Below are 14,318 nucleotides of genomic sequence, written 5' to 3' on the forward strand. Positions count from 1 at the left end.
AGTTTAAAGAAATGCTCTACTTTATATCTATTACCTACGTACATTGAAGATTGTCAGCAATTTCCTCCATTGGCTGAATTCATTTACCCATATCGTAGTCAATCCTATGACTCGTAAAGACGGAAGCCTGTTAATGTACGAACACAAAAGACCACAATTTGTCTTGTAAAAATCAATGGCAACTGGTTGATATTGACAATGGGCTGTTTATTTTTCTGAATCGTTTGGTAGAAATGTAAGATGAGCATTGTTGCATAGTGCTCGTGGTAGCATTAGTGCTTAGCAGTCTCCATCAGCCAATAATGATCTTCAACCCAGACAGTCAATATGCAGAACTTTCAACTTGTAGCATTTATCACTACACTAAGTAGCCTATATGTTTGTTTTTGTATTTCCTGTTCTTTCTCCAGAGAATTTGTCAGGGATAAGCCCGTTGACCAAAGGATTGGGGTCAGCGGGATAGCCACTGCTTTTAGGATCATCAGCAGGTTTTGTCTTAACCGGATTTGGCTGGAGGAGCTGAATCAACTGTGTCCCAGGATTACAGGGATGACATTGGAAGGAAAGTTCTGAGCCCACTGACCAGGGCCAGAGCATCTGAGAGCTGCACTAGTGCCTACCCTTCTCACCTGAGCACTTCTGGGCTAGAACTAACTCACAGAACCTACTCGGCTCCTCTCGTTTCACGCTCCAGCACTCTCTCCGTTCGGCAAGCCAAAGGAGGGGTATGTTCTCAAGGGTTTCGCAGACTGAATGGATTTCCGCCAATGGATTTTAATTTAGCCTCAGTTGTCCAGGAATGGCTACCAGCCGCCAAGTGCCAGATGTTTGCCTCGGGTTGGCCAGTGTATAGAGAGGGCGAGAGATTTTGCATAATAATAAGAAATACGTGATCTTTAGCACAAACTAGCTGCAGAATCCTGTTGCTAGGTAACTGTTTCAGGCTGGCAAGGACACATCTTGGGTTCTCTAGAAAGGGTTGGGATTCTGTGATTCACAGTGAGTTTGTGTGCGCCTTATGGATCTTTCAGAGGGATGTTGTGATTCTGAGCAGGAATATGCTTTGCTGTGTATTTTACTGAAGCTAGTGTATGCTGAGTCCAAATGGTGAACAATTTCTTCTCAGCAGTTATTTTCTTAGATGTTAGGAGAAACTGAAACAGTGTTCATGTATCTTTCACAGCACTAAGGTATTAGCTTGAACATCTAAAGGCTACCATTTAGAAATAGCAGCTTACCATAGCATGGTCTCTGGAACATTCAACCCTAGTTGCCCTGAGCTTGTCCTTGCTGTTTCAGGAATTGCGTCTCAAGCATATTGAGCCTGTCTCAGGGATTTAGACCATCACTTTGAGCTGATGGCCTTGTTAGTGCCCCTGTAACAGCTGTTTATTGAGCTGCCTGTGTGTACCAGACATGGGTTCATAGAGCATGAGTTTGCCTGGAATTGGGCTGGGTTTGTACTTTTTAGGACTTTATCAAATACAGTTTGAACCCTGGTCTGGTGAGTACCGCTAATTGCTAATAGGAGAAACGGTGTGTGACCAAGGTGTTGAGCTTGTCCCTCTTTCTTGCCCCTCAGATCAGCAGGAGTCCCGGCGGCGGAGCGAGGCACCCCATTAGCAGAGGAAAATGAGCGAACTGGACCAGCTACGCCAGGAGGCCGAGCAGCTCAAGAACCAGATCAGAGTATGTCCTCCACAATCGTCCTCTCCCTGCTTTCTTCTCATAAATGCATTGGGGAATGTCTGTGCAGTGATTATACATGGCACCACTAGAGGGAACTACAATTCACACAGCTGTACTGAAAGTCTAACAAAAACATTGTTCTCAGTTGAACATTACGATTAAAATTTTAGCACTTTAAAATGCTTTGAACTTCAAACTATAACGTACTCCTGCACCTATTTTAGTCACAGCCAATTCTCTCATAACTCGCTAGCTGCTGTGAAATCTCTCTACAAGATAGTAGTAGCAAGCTGGATGGCAAAAGTGAGAACAGTTTAATTTGTGATAAGTTGTCAGTTTTGATTAGGGCTGGAAATTATAATAAGATATATATTGCGACTCTTACGATTTTATATGTATTGCGATTCAGTACTGTGGTTTTATTGCGGTTCCATGGTCCAATCATATTGCTCACTATGTCTGCTGCAAAGGGGCAAGAGAGACTTGAGGAAATATGCCTGATCATTCATGGAAAATAAAAGTGCTGTAAACAAATTGGCTTCCTACTTAAAATGAAGGTGTTGAACAACCTATGAAGGAAGAAGTCTGGAGTTTTGGTGCAGGAACAGTCAAACTCGCATCGTTTTCATACTGTATCCTAATTCAGCCGAATGAACATAAAGTTACACTCACAGGGCCTAGTGCCCCACCTTCCTTGCTTTTCTCATGCGATTGGCCCCACCTTCCATACTGAGTGATGACAGCACTATGCATGTTTGATCAAAGAATAAGGAATTAGAATACTAATTTAGTTAGAGCTGTGTTTGAGGCTGTAGTATGTTTGGCTGAGCTCTTACCTCCCTGCCTTTTTCCTTATCCCACTATGATTCAAGGATACAACAATGCAAACACAGATTCAGCGTGTGTGTGTGTGTGTGTGTGTGTGTGTGTGTGTGTGTGTGTGTGTGTGTGTATAGCTAGATTTGGGTAGTGTGCTGTGGGTAGATTTAACAGTGAGTTTGTCGAACAAGTTGGAGGAATGTAAAGTATGTTAGTGAGATTTGTGTAAATGTTTGAGTGTGGTCTGTTCAAGTGTTGCATGTTTGTATCCTTGAGGTGCTGTTCTGTTTTGTGTGTCTCATGAATCATGTAATTGCTTGAAATATGTAGTCTTTAGCTGGCTAGTGTGTCCAAAACATGAACACCTGCTCTTTCCATGACAGAATGACCAGGTGGAAGCTATGATCCCTTATTGATGTCACTTGTTAAATTCACTTCAGTCAGTGTAGATGAAGTGGAGGAGACAGGTTAAAGAAGGATTTTTAAGCCTGGATACAATTGATACATGGATTGTGTATGTGTGCCATTCAGAGGGGGAATGGGCATGACAAAAGATTGAAGTGCCTTTGAACGGGGTATGGTAGTACAGTAGGAGCCAGGCACACCGGTTTGTGTCGAACTGCAACGCTGCTGGGTTTTGCACTCTCAGCAGTTTCTTGTGTGTATCAAGAAGGACAACTCTGGAGTCAACATGGGCCAGCATCCCTGTGGAACGAACGCTTTTGACACCTTGTATAGTCCGTACCCCGACAAATTGAGGCTGTTCGGAGGTCAGAAGGGGGGAGGGGTGCATGCAACTCAATATTAGGAAGGTGATCTTAATGTTTTGTAGAATGTGTATAGCTTGATTTTTTTTTTTTTTTTTTGTGTCAGTGTGCTACTGCAATGATTAAAACAGTTTGTCTATATAGGTTTAGCGTGCTGAGTTTGTGTCATATGGGTTGAGCAACTAGCACATCTATTGGCACAATACTCTGACCGTTCACATTTATCTTGACTTGAAAGGAAATGGTTTAGGGAACAGACAAGATTTATGATTGATAAGGGTATATTAAATGGGTACTGGGATCAGTCAAAACTGAGCCTAAATAGGTGGAGTTAGAGGTACAATATACCTTGACCGTGTTCCACTTTTTTTAGATTACAGCCTTATTCTAAAATTGATTCAATTGTTTTTTCCCCCCTCATCAATCTACACACAATACCCCATAATGACAAAGCAAAACAGGTTTTTACTCATTTGTGCAAAATGTATATTAACTTCACATTTACATCCGTTTTCAGACCCTTTACTCAGTACTTTGTTGAAGTACCTTTGGCAGCGATTACACCATCGAGTCTTCTTTGGTATGATGCTACAAGCTTGGCACACATGTATTTGGGGAGTTTCTCCCATTCTTCTCTGCAGATCCTCTCAAGCTCTGTCAGGTTGAACGGAGAACGTCCCCACAGCATGATGCTGCCCCCACCATGCTTCACCGTAGGGATGGTGCCAGGTTTCTTCGACCTAATGGTTTGGGTTTTGCTCTGACATGCACTGTCAGCTGTGGGACCTTCTATAGACAGGTGTGTGCCTTTCCAAATCATGTCCCATCAATTGAATTTACCACTGGTGTACTTCCAAGTTGTAGAAACATCTCAAGGATGATCAATGGGAAACAGGATGCAACTGAGCTCAATTTCAAGTCTCATAGCAAAGGGTCTGAATAGTTAGGTAAATAGTTTGTTTTTAAATAAAAATCTAATCCTGTTTTCGCTCTGTTATTATGGGGTACCGTGTAGATTACTGAAATAAATAAAAAAATGATCCATGTAAGAATAAGGATGTAACCTAACAAAATGTGGAAAAAGTCAAGGGGTCTGAATACTTACCGAAGACACTGTATATTCAAAAGTATGTGGACATACCCGTTGCTGACAGGTGTGTAAATTTGAACACACAGCCATGCAATCTCCATAGACTAACATTGGCAGTAGAATGGCCTTACTGAAGAGCTCAGTGACTTTCAACGCGGTACCGAAAGGGTTCCACCTTTCCAACAAGTCGGTTCGTCAAATGTCTGCCCTGCTAGAGCTTCCCCGGGCAACTGTAAGTGCTGTTATTGTGAAGTGAAACTCTCAAGGAGCAACAACTGCTCAGCCGAAGTGGTAGGCCACACAAGCTCACGGGACCGTTGAGTGCTAGCACGTAGCGCATAAAACATCTTCCCTCGGTTGCAACACTCACTACAGAGTTCCAAACTGCCTCTGGAAGCAACGTCAGCACAATAACTGTCAGGCGTTTCATGAAATTCGTTTTCATGGCTGAGCAGCCGCACACCATCCTGAGATCACCATGCGCAATGCCAAGCGTCGGCTGAAGTGGTGTAAAGCTCGCCGCCATTGGACTCTGGGGCAGGAGAAACACGTTTTCTGCCATGATGAATCACACTTCACCATCTGGCAGTCCAACGGACAAATCAGGGTTTGGCAACTGCCAGGAGAACGCTACCTGCCCGACTGCATAGTACCAACTGTAAAGTTTGGTGGAGGAGGAATAATGGTTTGGGGCTGTTTTTCATGGTTTGGGCTAGGCCCCTTAGTTTCAGTGAACGGAAAGCTTAACACTATAGCATAAAATTACATTCTAGATGATTCTGTGCTTCCAACTTTGTGGCAACAGTTTAGGGAAGGCCCTTTCCTGTTTCAGCATGACATTGCCCCCGTGCACCAAGCGAGGTGCATACAGAAATGGTTTGTCGATCAGTGTGAAGAACCTGACTGGCCTGCACAGAGCCCTGACTTCAACCCCATCAAACAACTTTGGGGTGATATTAGAACGCCCACTGCAAGCCAGGCCTAATCGCTCGAACCTCGCTAATGCTCTTGTGGCTGAATGGAAGCTAGTCCCCGCAGCAATGTTCCAACATCTAGTGGAAAGCCTTCCCAGAACAGTGGAGAATGTTATTGCGTCAAAGGGGGGACCAACTCCATATTAATGCCAACGATTTTGGATTGAGATATTCATCGAGCAGGTGGCCACATCCTTTTGGTCGTGTAGTGTTAGTAAGTGGTAGTGTTTATCCGGTCAGTGGGAATGGTAATTGTCTCCGTGATCGCAGAAATTATTGGCTCACCGCTTCGATTAATTTATGTGGATTTCTTTGAGATATTACGTTATCAAAAGCGTTTATGTGGGATAGAATTAAGACTTTATTTTCTTTCTTTGAAAATGAAATTGAACTTTTTTTTCTTTTACCTCCAGGATGCCAGGAAAGTGTGTGCGGATGCTACCCTGTCTCAGGTAAGACCCCTTTCCGCCTTCACCACTCTGAAACACACACAGATCCCTTAGAGTGCAGTTGAGACACAGGGATGGGAGGGATGTTGAACCACTGAAGTCGACCTCATTAAAAAGGATACAGGTGACGGGTCATGTTAAACGTGTTGTCAAAGCTGAGTAATGGTTAAATTGCGATAGGCGATATGCACTGGGGTTCAATGAGTCCACAGCTCAAAGGCTGAGCATAACTAGCAGGAGAGATGGCTCACTAGAATAGAGGCTGCTCTTGCTAGGCTCTATATGTGTCATCTAGCCAACAAATCCTGGAAGCAGCAGCACCCACTCTATACTTCTGTAAATGTAACATCATGGGAGCTGGTAAGGAAAGGCATTGGTTTCACAGTAGAGAACCTAGTAAAGGGCATCCTCATTTCCCATGGAGATACACAGCCTATTGTGTCATGGTCATTGATCGTTTTCCCCTTCCCTTCAGATCACAGCAAACATCGACCCAATTGGCCGAATTCAGATGCGCACTAGACGGACACTGAGGGGGCATCTGGCAAAAATCTATGCCATGCACTGGGGCACTGACTCGAGGTAATCTTATTTAGCCACTTTCTGTCATTATTTAGTTAATCTCCCTCCCCCCAAAAAATCTAGAAAGTGACCATAAAAGTTGTTCTCTGTGTATAAATTGTCTTGTGTAGTTTTCCTGTATAAAATTATTCCAAGATGGCTACTCCCCCAAAAGAAATTCTGTAATGGTGTGTGTTTGTGGAAAATAGTTAACTTGCACGTGTTTTTGTGTGTGAATATGGTCACAGGAGTGTTTTTGTGTGCGCTTCTATGTTTGTGTCGCATGTGTACTGTCTTTGTGCCGGTATCATTGTGTGTGTGTAAGGGGTGGGATATGCGGGTAGGGAAAACATTCAAAATGGAGTCGTCCTTTGTTTGTGGTGTTGCTGGCTGCTCTTCCTTGAGTGCCAGTCAGTGCTGGTGATTCCCGTGTTCCTGAGCATAGGGGGGCATCCTAGGAGCCCCCAGCCCAGTCCTGCAGCTTTCACCTCACCTCAGTAACCAGCCAACTAATTACTATACCGCAGGTGTGCCGCTTCGCGCCACAGAGATGCCACACCCCACACACACCAAACTGCTTTGTCATCTCACTTTGTTGCTCCGATTCCTTTTTATCGCCCCACCCTAATTAAAAGAATAGACCATTCTTAACTGGTGAGCTCACAATGATGCAACAGAAAAATTATTAAAAGATTTAGTCCCCATCAGTCACCCGTCCATTTCATGTTAACATGTATTATGGCTGTGACTGTCATGTAATTTTGGATGATGGTAAATCACCGTAATAACAGTTAGAATAGCAAAAAATAAAAATGTACGCACATTTTCTCCTCTGCTCCTGACTGCATGTGCTGCCATAGAGAAATAATGAATAGAACGGGAATCCTCATTCAAGTCAATGATGGCATAATGGATGGACTGGCGGTCATTGCAAGTGTACCCATAGGAGCAAAGCAGGAAGTAAAATATGTGCTGTGATTTGTTGATTTAACTGACATTGCAAAAAAAAAACTATCCATTGCATGACCCACATCATTGAAATTAACATTCTACATTACCATGAAAAGTATTGCGTCACAATACCAGGCAGCCATTGCGTGTGAACCCATGAGTTTACCAGTGAAATTGCCAGAGTTAGAGGTACCCTGACCTTTCTATTCATTCTCGTTCTGTGTGCTGCTGCTGCATTGTCGGGGGCATTGCTCAGGCAACAGAGTAACAAAGAAAAGTTTCCCGTTGTTTAAGAGTCCGTTATGGCATAAACGGACTCAACCTCACAAATGCCCAGTTGGCTGTTTGTTACACACACACACACACACACAATTATATATTTTTTTACAGTTCACTTTATTTTCAGAGCGGTTTTCATCCATAACCGTCAGTTAAACGGTTATACGGTAATTGTGCCAGCCCTAATGGTTGTCTTTGCTTTGGTGGGTTAAATAATCTAATTAGTCTACCTGTAGCGAAGTGCAGCTGTCCAAAGAGAAGGCATAATGAAAAGAAGTATTGACCCGGAGTCGGGTGCTATTTCTGCACAGTGTTCCTCCCACTGCTATTTATAGCCCCGTGCCCTGTGGCTCTCATTTAATTGACTCAGTTTATAAAGGGGGGAGTTCCAACTCACATTATGCGTGCGTAAATGGAACCTAATTCCCTTTTTATGCATTTTTCTCTCATTGCGTATTCTGACCTTGAACTTATGCATGAGAATAGTATGCTATTCACCTGCTATTCATTTGGGGTGGAGGTGTGTTGACAGATACACCGTAATCTGACCTTGACTAAATGCCCTAATAATTCTACCACCTTTACGCGTGAGAACCATGAATAAGGTCACGCGAACCTGTGGTTCTCAGTTTAAAGTGCGTCTACTTAATTTTTTCTGATAATCTCCATGCACTGTAATTTATAAATTGATAAGAGCTAGCTAAGTAGTCTGTTAGAACGTAATTGTAAATACACACAGCAATTATTTTAGATTTTACCTTATGATCCCTATAGATGAATGTGAAATCAGTCATATGGAATCAAACTGAAAATCATAACATGGTCATGTAGACCTATGGGGAGCCACCGTCAGTAATACCCACATGCATTTATAACTGTCACTTTCGTGTTCGTTTCCTTCGATTTATAGTCTTTACCTTTCCTCTGTGATGTCCGTGTAGTTGTTCCTGAGGGTCGCTAACAATAGTGGATCATATTAGGCAGGGCATAACCTTTTTGTTTTGATGCACTTTCCCATTTGTGGCAGGTAGTTTTAAAAATCTACCAGCCACTCAATGTTTTTTCCAGCCAAAATATTTTCCCCCCTCTAAAATTACACCAACAAAACACAGAAAAAACAGATGAGCAAGCTTTATAATGTTTCTAAAACAAATGTATTACTAGTAAGAAGTAATGTGTAACTTTCAAAATACAGAAATCGTACAGGGATGATTTCAAAATGCATCATACGGGGATGATTTCTGTATTTTGAAAGTTACATATAGTATCTTTAAACTTGAGTGCTGACAAGCAAAACATTTGGGACTATGTCAACAATGGACTAATGAAACAAATACCAAAATATAGTTTTTGGGTGGAGTTTTCCTTTAAGATAAATGTACTGAAAACTCTATTCAATGCAAACTCCAAGAGAAAATCTGTTGGCCAGCAAGTGGGAGGGTTTTCAGAGTTTTAATTACATTTATTCAGCACGCACAAGGGAACCATGCCTGTAAAACCTGTTACACACCTACATAAGGTAAGTCTGAATACGAACTACTGAGAAGTGCGTAGCAAAGGCGTACATTTCCTAAGTCTGAATTGTGCCCAATGTGTTTGTCAGAGTGGGAGTGCTGATCTAGGATCAAGTCAATATGTCTGTTATTGTTTTCATTGTACGTTTCATTGGTCTGAAAAGGCCAAACTGATCCTAAGTCAGCACTCCTACTCTGAGAGGGTTTATGAATATGAGCCCAGGACTCCTTCAGGTTTACACCACAGATTTATGAACCATAGACTTAGTGAAGAGGAACGCCTTCAAAAGAGGGCGTCCCAGTCTCTAACCCAACCCCCTCAATGATGACCCTCAATGAGAGTCTGTCAATCACCAAACCATCTCAGCCACATTTCCAGTTACTTACTACCAGGATTATCTTGGACAGCGTGAGTTTTAACTGCTGCCTTTTCAGGTTGTGCAACGCAGCAGACAATATTTAGTATTTGTCAAACGCTGTCAACAAGGTACATCTCTGATTCTATCTGGTTGTTTTTCATTCACAACAAGGCCTCAACAGTCACTTGGAATGCCTCCATCTGCGTCGAGGTTCGGTAGCCTAATGGAAAAGCAGAAGTAATCCAAATGCCAATGTGTAATAAGTAAATGCAAGTGAACGGAGCGGCGCTAAGCTAGCAGAAGAGAGCTAGTTAATGTATTCCACTCCTGCTTTATTGCAGGCGTGTTTAAAAAGTTTGGTAATGCGCCGCAATCTCCGTTAAGCATTTTACTCACTCTCTGGAGAAACAGAGTGGACACTGACACACACAATTTGGTTCAAAGTCAACATTCCACCAAGTGTCTTTTTCACAACCCTCCCAAAAGCAAAAAATAAATCCACACGAGCCCGGTTTAATTATTTAAGACATGAACATAATTTTTTCCCCCAAACGTGCTACTTTGACACTCCAGTTCAAGCAATCAACAGTTTAGTGTGCAAGAGTTGTAAGGCAAGTGTACCTGAAGCTCACGAAGGCTGTGTTGTCGCTGTTACATAAGGTGTAAGAGGGATTTCTCTGAGGCAAACACCGAAGTGTTTCATCAGCCTCCACTAACAGCACATGATTTCAAACCACATAGACAGGAAGTGTATGACTCTAATTACTGCCAGAGCTAAAGCTAGCAGCTTTCTCTTGTTTAACCCTCTTGCATTTTGACACCCACCACATCCATAATATAGGGCGTTAATACATTTATACACTGTATAACTTCCATTAAATGCAGTCTCTCAAATAGCCGCCTGTCCCTTTTTTAACAGCCAGGCAACATCCCAGATTTCAGCAAATAAGTGCCGGGTCAAAATGAATTGTTTACAAAGTTGCCATGTCCTATTATGATAGGGATGATGGGGATGTTGTAAAGTACAGTGGTGGGTGTGTTAGTATGCGTTAACGTGTGTGTGCATTAGCATGTCTGTGTTAGCATGTGTTTATTAGACTGTGCGTCTCAGGTAGATAGGATTTGCATAAGCTGAGCAGGTCCAGAGGGATCCAGTGTGCCCCAACCTCTCCATCGGATGCTGGCTTCTGTGGCGACTCTGTTTTGATTCGGCCAGATAGCAGCAAGATGCTCCCCGGCCATAAAAGCACCTGGAAACCACCACCGCCACGAAAATGCAACACATGGTTCCACCCTATGTTCATAGGGGGAACCAGTCGTGTGTGTGTGTGTGTGTGTGTTCTTAAGGTTTCATTTATCACTGGTTTAATCATTGCTCTCCTTTTGCCCCATAGGCTTTTAGTCAGTGCCTCCCAGGATGGTAAACTCATTATTTGGGATAGCTACACCACAAACAAGGTAAGGCTGGCCTGGCCACATCTTGAAGAATCAAAAAGAAGCTTTCACATTTGAGTGCATTTTCTTTTTAGCCTAAAGACAAAAAAAAATAGAAATTTTCCACCATTTTGTTTTATGACTGTGACATAGGATATCCAGTATATGTGACATGTGCTATATATACAAAAGTATGTGGACACTCCTTCAAATTAGTGGATTCGGCTATTTCATCAAACAACTTTGGGGTGAATTAGAAAGCCCACTGCGTGCCAGGCCTAATCTCTCAACATCAGTGGCCGACCTCACTATTGCTCTTGTGGCTGAATGGAAGCAAGTCCTCGCAGCAATGTTCCAACATCTAGTGGAAAGCCTTCACAGAAGAGTGGAGGCTGTTATAGCAGCTCCATATTAATGCCAATCATTTTGATGTTCGAGCAGGTGACCACATACTTCGGGCCATGTAGTGTATGATATAAGCTTGGCTACCTAGTAAATGTGGTCCATGCGGGAATCAATCAGACCCGGAGCCATGTTCCCTCTCTAACTCTGCCTCCCTCACCCACCTGGTCTCCCTCAGGTCCACGCCATCCCGCTGCGCTCCTCCTGGGTGATGACGTGCGCTTACGCGCCCTCTGGGAACTACGTTGCCTGTGGAGGCCTGGACAACATCTGCTCCATCTACAACCTCAAGACCCGCGAGGGCAACGTGCGTGTCAGCCGTGAGCTGGCCGGACACACAGGTACGATAGTCATCCCTAGTGGCCACAAGGCTACCACAGTGTGTATATGTATGTGTGTATATATACTGCTCAAAAAAATAAAGGGAACACTTAAACAACACATCCTAGATCTGAATGAAATAAATAATCTTATTAAATACTTTTTTCTTTACATAGTTGAATGTGCTGACAACAAAATCACACAAAAATAATCAATGGAAATCAAATTTATCAACCCATGGAGGTCTGGATTTGGAGTCACACTCAAAATTAAAGTGGAAAACCACACTACAGGCTGATCCAACTTTGATGTAATGTCCTTAAAACTAGTCAAAATGAGGCTCAGTAGTGTGTGTGGCCTCCACGTGCCTGTATGACCTCCCTACAACGCCTGGGCATGCTCCTGATGAGGTGGCGGATGGTCTCCTGAGGGATCTCCTCCCAGACTTGGACTAAAGCATCCGCCAACTCCTGGACAGTCTGTGGTGCAATGTGGCGTTGGTGGATGGAGCGAGACATGATGTCCCAGATGTGCTCAATTGGATTCAGGTCTTGGGAACGGGCGGGCCAGTCCATAGCATCAATGCCTTCCTCTTGCAGGAACTGCTGACACACTCCAGCCACATGAGGTCTAGCATTGTCTTGCATTAGGAGGAACCCAGGGCCAACCACACCAGCATATGGTCTCACAAGGGGTCTGAGGATCTCATCTCGGTACCTAATGGCAGCCAGGCTACCTCTGGCGAGCACATGGAGGACTGTGCGGCCCCCCAAAGAAATGCCACACCACACCATGACTGACCCACCGCCAAACCGGTCATGCTGGAGGATGTTGCAGGCAGCAGAACGTTCTCCACGGCGTCTCCAGACTCTGTCACGTGCTCAGTGTGAACCTGCTTTCATCTGTGAAGAGCACAGGGCGCCAGTGGCGAATTTGCCAATCTTGGTGTTCTCTGGCAAATGCCAAACGTCCTGCACGGTGTTGGGCTGTAAGCACAACCCCCACCTGTGTACGTCGGGCCCTCATACCACCCTCATGGAGTCTGTTTCTGACCGTTTGAGCAAACACATGCACATTTGTGGCCTGCTGGAGGTCATTTTGCAGGGCTCTGGCAGTGCTTCTCCTGCTCCTCCTTGCACAAAGGTGGAGGTAGCGGTCCTGCTGCTGGGTTGTTGCCCTCCTACGGCCTCCTCCACATCTCCGGATTTACTGGCCTGTCTCCTGGTAGCGCCTCCATGCTCTGGACACTACGCTGACAGACACAGCAAACCTTCTTGGCACAGCTCGCATTGATGTGCCATCCTGGATGAGCTGCACTACTTGAGCCACTTGTGTGGGTTGTAAACTCCGTCTCATGCTACCACTAGAGTGAAAGCACCGCCAGCATTCAAAAGTGACCAAAACATCAGCCAGGAAGCATAGGAACTGAGAAGTGGTCTGTGGTCCCCACCTGCAGAACCACTCCTTTATTGGGGGTGTCTTGCTAATTGCCTATAATTTCCACCTGTTGTCATGTGAAATGTATTGTCAATCAGTGTTGCTTCCTAAGTGGACAGTTTGATTTCACAGAAGTGTGATTGACTTGGAGTTACATTGTGTTGTTTAAGTGTTCCCTTTATTTTTTTGAGCTGTGTGTGTGTGTGTGTATAAATACACACACACACACACACACACACAGCCTTCAGAAAGTATTCATACCCCTTGATTTATTCCACATTGTTGATACAGCCTATATTCAAAATGGTTAAAATATATATTTTTTTACTTCACCCATCTACACGCAATACCCCATAATGACAAAGTGAAAACAAATTTTTACAGAAATGTTCTGCTAATGTATTGAAAATTAAATAAAGAAATTTAATTTACATAAGTATTCACACTTTGTAGAAGTACCTTTTGGCAGCGTTTACAGCTGTGAGTCTTTCTGGGTAAGTCGTTGCCATTTCCACACCTGGATTGTGCAGCATTTGCCCATTATTCTTTTTGTAATTCTCCAAGATCTGTCAAATTGGTTGTTCATCATCACTAGACAAGCATTTTCAAGTCTTGCCTTAGATTTTCAAGTAGATTTAAGTCGAAATTGTAATCGGACACTCAGGAATATTCACTGTCTCCTTAGGAAGCAACTGCACGGCCTTGGGTATTAGGTTATTGTCCTGCTGAATGGTTAGTTAATTTCCCGGTGTGTTGTGTAATGCAGACTGAACTAGGTTTTCTTCTAGGATTTTGCCTGTGCTTAGCTCCATTCGGTTTATTTTTTTATCCTTAAAAAAATACCCAGTCCTTAACAAGCATACCCAAAACATGATGCAGCCGCCACCACTATACTTGAAAATATGGAGAGTGGTACTCAGTAATGTGTTGTATTGGATTTGCCCCAAACATAACACTTTTGTATTCAGGACAAAAATATAATAGCATTTTAAAAAAAAAAAATAATAATTCTCCCCCATTTTGTGATATGCAATTGGTAGTTAGTCTTGTCCCATCGCTGCAACTTCCTTACGGACTCAGGAGAGGCGAAGGTCGAGAGCTGTGCGTCCTCCGAAACACAACCCAGCCAAGCCGCACTGCTTCTTGACACAATACCGCTTATGCCAGAAACCAGGCACACCAATGTGTCGGAGGAAACACCGACACATTGGTGTCATTGCGCCCGGCCTGCCACAGGAGTCGCTAGTGACAAGAACAATGGGACAAGAACAT

At 43.6% G+C, this 14,318-nt stretch overlaps 1 protein-coding gene across 2 annotated transcripts in view; it reads left to right on the plus strand.

The window, feature by feature from the left end:
• LOC115168183 (guanine nucleotide-binding protein G(I)/G(S)/G(T) subunit beta-1-like) overlaps positions 1 to 14,318 on the plus strand; it is a 66,130-nt gene that overhangs the window by 38,008 nt on the left and 13,804 nt on the right. Inside the window, exons 1-6 of one of the 2 annotated variants that reach the window (XM_029723213.1) lie at positions 575 to 725; positions 1,583 to 1,689; positions 5,753 to 5,791; positions 6,264 to 6,370; positions 10,847 to 10,910; positions 11,467 to 11,629. In XM_029723213.1, coding sequence (XP_029579073.1) covers positions 1,633 to 1,689; positions 5,753 to 5,791; positions 6,264 to 6,370; positions 10,847 to 10,910; positions 11,467 to 11,629 — 430 coding nt within the window. In that variant the 5' untranslated portion in view covers positions 575 to 725; positions 1,583 to 1,632. Of the gene's footprint in view, positions 1 to 574; positions 726 to 1,582; positions 1,690 to 5,752; positions 5,792 to 6,263; positions 6,371 to 10,846; positions 10,911 to 11,466; positions 11,630 to 14,318 lie in introns of those variants that run through there. The other variant, XM_029723211.1, reaches the window with a different exon arrangement.

The sequence above is a fragment of the Salmo trutta genome, chromosome 30 (genome assembly GCF_901001165.1).
Source record: "Salmo trutta chromosome 30, fSalTru1.1, whole genome shotgun sequence".
Lineage (NCBI taxonomy): Eukaryota > Metazoa > Chordata > Actinopteri > Salmoniformes > Salmonidae > Salmo > Salmo trutta.